This window comes from Cydia strobilella, chromosome 1 (assembly GCF_947568885.1).
Source record: "Cydia strobilella chromosome 1, ilCydStro3.1, whole genome shotgun sequence".
Taxonomy (NCBI): domain Eukaryota; kingdom Metazoa; phylum Arthropoda; class Insecta; order Lepidoptera; family Tortricidae; genus Cydia; species Cydia strobilella.
Genome location: NC_086041.1, coordinates 27,025,110 through 27,035,377, shown reverse-complemented (window position 1 = coordinate 27,035,377; position 10,268 = coordinate 27,025,110). Strand labels below are relative to the sequence as shown.

General features: G+C 38.9%; 1 protein-coding gene across 1 annotated transcript; it reads right to left on the bottom strand.

Annotated features, from left to right (window-relative positions):
* Positions 1-675: 675 nt before the first annotated feature.
* On the bottom strand, positions 676-9,891 carry LOC134742903 (medium-chain acyl-CoA ligase ACSF2, mitochondrial). The gene is made up of 12 exons (XM_063676101.1): positions 9,764-9,891; positions 8,771-8,948; positions 7,179-7,307; positions 5,789-6,009; positions 5,311-5,423; positions 4,826-4,932; positions 4,388-4,515; positions 3,028-3,193; positions 2,407-2,520; positions 1,888-2,030; positions 1,209-1,350; positions 676-935 (listed from the first exon to the last, which is right to left on the bottom strand). The coding sequence occupies exons 1-12, from the start codon at positions 9,820-9,822 to the stop codon at positions 708-710; spliced, it is 1,728 nt and encodes a 575-aa protein (XP_063532171.1). The 5' UTR covers positions 9,823-9,891; the 3' UTR covers positions 676-707.
* Between the last annotated feature and the right edge of the window lie 377 nt (positions 9,892-10,268).

Genomic DNA, 10,268 nt, shown 5'->3' with positions numbered 1-10,268 from the left:
CATAGACCTAATGAACTTTAAGGCTAGTTGTACATGCAAAATCGGTTCATAAGGCTAGTTTTATACAATACAACTATTTTCAAGTAAAGATACATATATACGCGATAAAAACTACGCCGGCTCCAATCCTACACCTCGGACCCGAGAAGATTTAATTCCCTCCTAAATTGTAGGAGGGTATCCCAATATGGGACCGGCAACAAACTCGGCGGGACACATCTTTTTAAAACATATTATACTCAGAATGAATTTTTAGTATGTGGGTATTTTTGCACTTTGTAGTTTTTCCTCAGTCACCCGTTTACCACGAACGCTGTAAAGGGTTCGAAACGTTGGGATGTATTATAAATTTAATATACGCGATATAATCCGTTTTCATAGTTTCATTTCATGAGTAACTATCGCGGTAACCGAAGACAATATTATATTTATATATATATGTTTATATTATACGTAAAAAGCAAAATATAACTAGGGACTGAAGTCCACGAACAGCAATCAGATTGTTATTGCTATAATTGAAAATTTTTTTTTGCCTGTGAACTTGAAACCTATCTATAATTCCCCCGTTTGACGGTAGTAGGTATTGATTAAATTGCTGATTAAACTAATAAAGTATTTATACTTTAAATATGCTTTTATTTTCATAGGTAATGGGTTTGCATTATCATTGGTAGGTATTTCAATTGAAGTAATTGAAGGTATTGTCAAAGTGCCCCGGATTCGATCATATCTCGAAGCTTGTACTTTTGAATCTTGCCCGACGCCGTTTTTGGAAATTCTTCTGTGACTTTCAACATCCTAGGGATCTTGAATTTAGCCAGTTTCCCCGAGCAGTACCGGGTCACCTCCTCCGAAGTAATAGAGGAACCATCTCTCAGACGCAATACCGCACACAACTCTTCTCCAAGCCTCTCATCTGAAACTCCCACCACCTGTTGATAAGATTGATAAAATGATAAATATATGTTTACACGCAACTCAAGTGATATTCTGATTGATAACAATGACGTCGTCGACAAGAAGAGAGTTTATTACAAAGATTTCTCGTATGCGAACATGCGGGTGTTATGCGATTTATGCGGACTATTGTTTACCTCGCAACAATGTCACAATATGGACAGTTTGACAGTATCTATAGCATGATAATTATGTGCAACTTAACCCGCACTTATGGGTTCCTAGATATCAAATAAGTAGGTAGATACTTGGCTTTCAACGATGTAAGGATGCGTGTTGAGCAGGTCCTCGATCTCCTTGGGCGCGATGTTCTCCCCACCGCGCACTATGATGTCTTTCAGCCGACCCACTATCCGCCCGTAGCCGTCTTCGCTCAGAGTAAACTTGTCTCTGTATTACACAAATTAATATTTTAGTAGTTACATTTTAGAAAAATGTTGTTGGTCCTAACCCTCCCATCTGGTTTTACCATAGGTGACCAACTTTGCCTAACATACGTGAGAAACAATTATTTTCCATTCATCGCGGTTTTAAGGTGCAGTGGGTTCAGCCAGCAGAGTTTTTGAAAAATTGTAGCGCTTTCTTAGATCACAATACGGTTGCCAAAAAATATGAATTGCAATCTTAAGACCTTTCTCTAGTAACTTAATTGATTCGAAACTAAATTAAACCACTTTCACTTGATAGAAAAAAATCACGAACAAAGGTCTAAAACTGATCTGATCGAATTAATAGATTACTATGATATCTGAAATATAAAAAAATCCCGGGCACGCACAGCAGTCCGCTCAGTGCTCAGCGAGCTGCGTTCGGAGAAGGACCTGAACTAACTGTGCCTTAAAAAACATCTGAGTCATCTGACCAATTCAATCCTATACCGACGAGGTCTGCTAATGTAATCGTTTTAAAAGCTTGCAATGCTGTTACCCTGTGTGCAGCCATCCATCTTCTCCTAAAGCTTGCCTGGTCTTCTCCGGCTCCCCCCAGTAGCCCATCATGGTGTTGTACCCCCTCACCATCAGCTCCCCGGAATTGCCGAATGGGACCACTTTCCCTTGTTCGTCGACTACCTTCAGCAAAAAGAACTTTGTTATTTTCAAAGAAGCTTAATACTTGCTGTAACCTGATAAAACCAATTCGAATTATTTTGCGAGATTTTTATACTTTGTTTTTTGTGGAAATAATACGAGTAGGTACCTACACGAATAATCCATATATCAACGCTAAATTAAAAGCGGGTAACCCAATTAACTAAATAACTAAGTAGTATGCAGTTACTCGAATTTACCTCTTTCTTGCAAATCTCAGTCAAGTACAATACAACTAAAATTAAAGGAAAAATAATCGACAAGTCAGGTTAAGGCATGTTTGTTAGTAGTATTAAACTAAAATATATTAAAATCTTGTAAAGTTTGATACCTATGGTATGGTAGGTCGGTACATTACCTTAGTTTCAACATGGTCTTGTATGTAGCCGACTGTCCCGGCAACCAAATCAGTGATGTCATCGGGCAGCGACTGAAACACAGCTGCTGTAGTCTCTGTCATTCCGTATAAACTCTGTAACGAAAAAAGTTCTTTGAATTTCTGACATCTGCCAAAGTCAGAGACTACCTACAGTTTGTTGTTAGCGCAGATTTCTGCTGGCTACTATTTTAAGAGGATACACCGCGGTCGCGCGAAAACGTCTTTTCATACAAATGTAGTCCTCATTTTCCTCTCTGGAGGATATAAACATTATTAAAAATATTTTGACAGTTTGTTGTTATCAACCACAGCTATGCCCCTATGTTTGTTTTTACGAATCTTTAATTATTATAAGTTAAGAATTAGGAGCATTAAAAAAATTGTATGAAATCAGTTTTTCGCTCCTAATTTTTACACAAACAAAAAAATCGAAAAAGTCACTATGTTTGACTTTTTTGGATATAGCTATTAAAACATTTTCCATGATGTCAATATCCAGAGAGGAAAATGTGGACTACGTTTGTATGGAGAAGCGGCCGCAGTGTATCCTCTTAACTGGAACACTTGATCCACGGAACATATACGAGTAGCACACTATACCGAGACAGTGCGGGCGTTGAGGTGTTGCTTGATGTCTCGTATGAGCTGCGGGCTGCACGGCGCGCCGCCGGTCAGCGCCACGCGCAGGTTGGTGCTCACTCCCATCTTCCTCGCCAGGGACACAAGGTCCACGAACATTGTCGGCGTGCCATTTAGCACGGTACATCTACAACAAGATACCTACTATCAATAACAAATATACCTCTACAGCTACAACATCAACAGAGCATATCGGAGAAATAATAAGACAAAGCGCCCGCAACTCCCCAAATGTTAGAGTGCTGGTACATCAATATATCCGTGTTTCACATCAGCGCTTTAGGTTAAACTACCTACAGTCCTACACCCTAAGAAAGTTGTTATTCATGGGTATTACCCATACCAAAGATATGTAACTCCGTGTAAGTAGTCTTAAGAAAAAAATGTGCCTCGGAATCGAAATCAAGAAAAAATTATGCTCGAATAGATGGATGGATGGCCTTGGCTTATGCTTGTGACACCGTTTGATATTTAACAATTTTAACACATACCTATCAGCGAAATAACATGGGTCAAACTCATATGGCGTTCTAAAAATAAAAAAAGTGGTGAGTGTCGTGGAACACTCGGTTGGAACGAAGTTAAAAAACCGGCCAAGTGCGAGTCGGACTCGCGTTCCAAGGGTTCCGTACATTACACAATTTAGACAATGTATTTTTTATGTGAAACGTGAGTGAAATGTCTTTAAAAAACCCGTAAGGGTCGGATTAAAAACTAAGTAATTAAGTCCGACTCACGCTTGACTGCAATTTCTAATAGGTTTTCCTGTAATCTATAGGTAAAGATCTATTTTGTGTATTTTTTTCAAAATTTTAGACCCAGTAGTTTCGGAGATAAAGGGGGGAATGGTAATTTTTTGCCTATTTTCTTGAATAACTTCTAAATTGTTTATCCAAAAATTATTAAAAAAATATATTTTAAATTCTCACAATGAGCTCTTTCATTTCATATGTAACACGATATGGTTTGAAAAACTTTATTTTTTAATTTTCTCATTTACCCCCCAAAAGTGGCCCCCATGTTTAAAATTCATTTGTTTACGTTACATGTCCGTCTTTGGGTCACAAACTTACATATGTATGCCAAATTTCAACTTAATTGGTCTAGTAGTTTCGGAGAAAATAGGCTGTGACAGACGGACAGACAGACAGACGCACGAGTGATCCTATAAGGGTTCCGTTTCTTCCTTTTGAGGTACGGAACCCTAAAAACGCTGGTGACGCTCATGCTCATGCTGCTGTCTTGACTTGTCTAGTCTAGTCCTACATAAATACAATATTTTTATTATATTTATTTACGTAAATATAATAAAAATACCTACTTCTCAGATAGCAGTGCTTTCATATTTGCCTCGAAGTTGTACGTAGGTGCCGCCAGCACCAGCGACGTGCCGTGCCGGAGCGCAGAGGCCACCGTGATGACCGAACCCAGTGCGTGGAATAACGGAGACTGAAACAGATTGAAATAAAAAGAAGGGCTTTACCAACTGCAACTGGCAGACTGACTGACGGACGCGGGTCTTAACATACGAGTAACACAGCTGTCAGCTGTTATCGCATATAGAACTGTTGACAGTCATTACTGAAAATCATTACCTCAACTCACCTCACCTCAACTCACCTCACCTCACCTCACTGTTAGGAGCATGAACTATTTAGCTGTAAGCTATGTCCATAATCTGTACTGTCATTTCATATTCAAGATTTCCTTATCTACATATCTTATGTTTTACTATAGGTACTATTAGTTACAAGTGTACCTGAACACACGTGATTTCATGACCTTCATGTAGGTTTTGCCTTTTGCCCATAAAGTAAGAATTATTCACTACTCCGAAATGCGAGTCCAACGCTGCTTTTGGATCACCTGTAATTAAAAATAAAACAAATAAATATTTACGACGAGGGCGTACATATAGAATCCTGAGCGTAGTGAGGGATTCAAGTGTGTTACGACCAAAATGGAAATAATTTGTTAATTCAAATCACCCTCAAGAAATACTACTGAAGTTTAATACTTAGCCGTGTTTTTTAATGCGCATGTATTTTACTTTCCTCGTATTCGAAATGAAAAGTAGTGTTTAACTCGGGTGAAAGGCACCATTTTATCCCTTGGTTAACACTACTATTTGCATCTGTGCTTGTTAGTCAGACAATTTTAGGTTTCCGCACTATAGATTATTCATCACTAATGTTAAAATAAGAGTGAAAAGGAAAACAAAATACAAATACTTGATGAAGTTACCAGTAGTTCCAGATGTAAAGTGGATGATGGCGCCGTCGTCTGGGTCTACTTGAGCGCCGTACCGTGATGCATCATGCCTGTTTGCCGCCAGAGAGTCATATGTAAATGTTCCTCTGTAACGCAAGTAACGCGGCGTTTAAAGTAGGTAGGTAGAAAGCAGGATACCTCTAAATGTAATCTAACGATTTGCTTGTCGGATGGCGCGGGCGGCGCGGCCCAACTCCAGCCGATCGGTGGGAATTTACATTATTGTACGAGATTTTGTTACTGGATATTGATGTCCTACATGTCATGACTCTAACCGAGGTAATTCTAATTTCGTTACTTTGTTTGGAACGGTTTTAAAAAAATCAAGTTCCGTGCCTTTACGCAAAAAACAAGAAACTCCTTTAGGTCTAGTTGTATTCAATGTTAATGTGATATTTTTTTCAAAGCTAATAAAGTTAGGTATCCTAGCTTGACCGAATTAGTAACTTACGGTAATGCGTTTTTGTCACACGTGATGATGGTTTTCAAACTAGGGAATGTTGTGGAGTTTATGAATCCTGCTTCTTGTCGATGTACTTCCGGTATCAACTGTTCTATTGTCTTATAATAGTTAGCCTTCTTTAACGTATCACCTATAATGATGGCTTTCAACTCTGTTTTTTTAATACAGTATGTCAATTCAGGTTTCTCGTACACGGGGTTTAAAGCTACCTGAAAATAAAAAACGTTCTCTATTAGGATCATTAGGACTATTATTAAGTGTACTTAGTGAAGATTTTTTAGATGTTCTTAAATTCAGTAAGTACAAAGATCAAAAGTATCTGCCACCCTCGAGTACATTTCCAAATAGATATATAGAGATTCTCTATAGTTCGAATTGAAAGGTATCTGCCACAATCGAATTGTTCTACATATACATAGAGACATCCCTTTTGGTCAAGCTAGTTATTAGAGATATTAGTTATTAGAGAATCGTAGATACTTTTGATACATAATCTGATACGCTACTTTTGATGCTGTCTGAACAACAAATATTATAAATATTAAATAACTGATAGTGTATTATTCCCTGGAATAAAATAAATAAATTTGGTTTAACTTATATTGTAAAGAACACCATAGGTCGCCCGCCCTATGGTAATAACAATTAATATCTGATAAAGAACGCTGTATGAAAGTTGATTAATTTGAAAGGATGAGATTGACGCATGACTCGTTAATTTAGGAAAATTATTAGGTATTAAAGTGTAACAAAAATATTAATGGGGATCCGTTTAAGGGCATATTCGGTATTGTAATCTGATTAGGAAAAAGTAGATTTTTTTCTATGGGGCAGGCAGGTCGTCCAAATCGGCCAACCCTCCATACAAAAAACATTTTTTTTTGTGTCAAAAAAATTATTCTTCCACTTTTTCCTAATCACAACATGATACCGAATATGGCCTTAAACGGATCCATCCATTTTTCTTACACCCTGTATCACGTAAACTGTTTTTCGTTATTTGTTACGTAACTTTTTTGACTCAGTGTGCATCAGAATCTATGGGGTAAAGTAACCAAATAAAGAAGAAAAATTGGCCAAGTGCGAGTCGGACTCGCGCACGAAGGGTTCCGTACCAGTACGGAAAAAAACAGCAAAAAAAATCACGTTTGTTGTATGGGAGCCCCATTTAAATATTAATATTATTCTGTTTTTAGTATTTGTTGTTATAGCGGCAATAAAAATACATCATCTGTGAAAATTTCAACTGTCTAGCTATCACGGTTCATGAGATACAGCCTGGTGACAGACGGACAGACGGACAGCGGAGTCTTAGTAATAGGGTCCCGTTTTTACCCTTTGGGTACGGAACCCAAAAAACGTCAACCGTAGGACTTACGGAGATAAGGCCGACCCTCGCTGCCGCAACCAGCGCGACGATCCAAGCAGCGTTGTTGTGCGACCAGATGCCCACCCGGTCACCCTTCTCCAGCCCTCGAGATCTTAGGGCACAGCCCAAAGCATCTGCCTATACAGTAAATACCTATTTCATTGAACAAATTAACAAAATCACTGTCAAAACGGATTATATCGCGTATATTGAATTTATAATACATCCCGACGTTTCGAACCCTTTACAGCGTTCGTGGTCACCCGTTGACCACGAACGCTGTAAAGGGTTCGAAACGTCGGGATGTATTATAAATTCAATATACGCGATATAATCCGTTTTCATAGTTTTATTTCATGAGTAACTATCGCGGTAACCGAAGACAATATTAAAATCACTGTCGTTAAGGATCCGCAGCAATAAGCTTGGCCGAATTTCACCTTTCCATACAAACGGAGTTTCGTTCTCAATTTAAAACTACGTGTTGGATTGTAATGACACTTTGCACATGCAATGACATGAGGTATACCTATCTATGCCTATAATTAGTTTATATAGCTCCAGCTTATAAAACATACGAAATAGAGAAAAACAAGTTTTGTATGAAAAACTTAAATTCGCTGTATTTTTTAGGGTTTCGTACTCAAAGGGTAAAAACGGGACCCTATTACTAAAACTCCACTGTCCGTCTGTCCGTCTGTCTAACGCCAGGCTGTATCTCGTGAACTGTGATAGCTAGACAGTTGAAATTTTCACAGATGATGTATTTCTGTTGCCGCTATAACAACAAATACTAAAAGTACAGAACCCTCGGTGGGCGAGTCCGACTCGCACTTGTCCGGTGTTTTTAAGTATGGGATCTGAAGCTACATAAAAAAAATAACAGACATACATATACTTTATACTATTGTAAGTACAAAGTTTCGGAGCAATCTAACTAGTCGTTTTAAAATCAGAGCGTAACTACGTTTATATGGAGAACCGAGCTTGCTACAGACTTTTAAGGCCGTCTGGCCGTCGTTGACGAAAAAGCTACGTACTAGAGAAAGTCACTATATAGGTAGTAAGGCTCGGCCAAACACAAGGCGCGACGCAGCGCCGCGGTCGCGCGGCGCGACCGCCGCCCATGCTAGCAGGTTAGCAACGTCAAACAGAGTAAACAGACTGCGTCCCGCCGGCATCGCGCCCCGCTTCTGTCGCGCCCCGTCGCGCGCGTCCACGCGGCGCAGACGCGGCGGCCCGCGGCGGCACGCTGGGTCACATCAGTCGGACGTGAATGAGAAACCTTCCGCGCGCGCATGGTGCTGTATCGGGCGTATGAGGGCGTGTTGAGAGCGCGAGGCCGGCGCGATCCGCGCGCGACCTGTTTGAACAGGCATCACGCGGCGCGAACGCGGCGCGGACGCGGCGCTGCGTCGTGCCTTGTGTTTGGCCGAGCCTTTACAATTAGTCACGCATTAAACTTACGCGTAGGTATATTATAAAACACATTCTTAGGTATCGTCAGGTGACAGTCAAAAGTCACTAAATGCAAAATGGTTGTGGGACTTGTGGGGCAACTGTGTTTGAACAGAGTCGGCCCATGTTGGTGTTTAGCTTACTTCTACCAGTAGCTGCTCATAGGTGAGGGTGCGGTCTTCGTACACAGAGCGCACGGCTACTCGGCCAGGGTAGCGTTGCGCGCTGGCCTCGACTGCCTGGCCTATGGTCGCGTAAGACAGGGACTCGGAGCCGGGGTTGTGCAGATAACTGGCATTGGAAAGTGTGCGACTGGCTTGCCTGAAATTATCGATAAACCTCAAATCAATATACTAAATATTATTATGTGACTTCATAACAATCCCTGCAAAAAGTTGTTTGCTGTATAGTAGATACCTTTATACAGCAAACATGATATGCAGATAGCTATATATATATATATATATATATATATATGACTTTTAATATAAAAAAATATCACGGCTAACTGACTCATATTTTCGTTGATAATACCGAATAATTTCTTTATTCCGGCCGGCTGTAAGCAAAAAAATAATAATATCATCATCATCATCATCATGTCAGCCGATAGACGTCCACTGCTGGACATAGGCCTCCCCCAAGGCTCGCCACTCCGAATGTTAGGCGAATTCTAATTCTGGCCATGGGTATTAGGTAGAAAAAGGATTATACAATATTAACGTAAGGTGAACCAACCAACCACGCAACCGGTGACCAGAGAGCTGGCGGCTTTCTCTCGCAGCGCATAAGTATTGCCATTCAGCGAGGGAATGCTGCCAGCATCTTTGGCACAATGCCGCGGGGGCCTTTAGATGTTTTTTTTTTTAATTAAGAGTAGTTTTGTTTTTTAATTTTTATTATTTATAAGTTGTTATTCTTATTTAGTTTTAGTTTTACTTTTAATTGAATAATAATATGTAATATTGTCTATAATATAACTATTAATCAGAAACGTAAGGTTAATACTGCGATTCACAGGAAGATTATTAATGAATGAATAAAGATTTAATCTTGCCTAATCCTGGTGATATGTTTCAAAAATAAATAAACATAATTTTCTTTACACGATAAAATAATATGTAAAACAAACTTACCCAATACTTTTTCCAAAGATGATATTGCATGCCTCATAAGTAAGACGTTTAATCAACATGTTTAAATTAGTTTATTTATTGGTATTCACTTATCTGGCGCTCAAAACACTGTTATCGCCGCCAGTCTATGTCGGGCACTGGTTGGTTCAATGACAGCTTGTTTTGTATGTATTTATGATAAATAATTTGAATTGTATATTATTAAAGAGAATGCCCGTTGTTATTATGATAACATTGATAACAAGCAATTCTTACCGTAATATTGGTTTAGAGTAGGATTCTCAATTATTAATTAAATAGAAAAATATCTTAATGATTGTAGTTTATCAGATTAATGGTAACTGAAATTAAATAATTTTAATTTCATAGAAACAAGTACATTCAAATAAAAATTTAATAAAATTGTATCGACGGTATAAGTAAGGATATTAAAAACGATGGATTGTAAAAACGCTAAGACCCTATTAGTGAATAAGTAAGCACTTATAGTAGGTATTTTTTCATA

Coding starts and splice junctions, on each gene's coding strand:
- LOC134742903 (XM_063676101.1), bottom strand. CDS start 9,822: ATGTTGATTAAACGTCTTACTTATGAGGCATGCAATATCATCTTTGGA. Junction 8,949..9,763: donor ATCTTTGGAAAAAGTATTGG/GTAAGTTTGTTT, acceptor CGATAATTTCAG/GCAAGCCAGTCGCACACTTT. Junction 3,194..4,387: donor AAAGCACTGCTATCTGAGAA/GTAGGTATTTTT, acceptor ATCTTGTTGTAG/ATGTACCGTGCTAAATGGCA.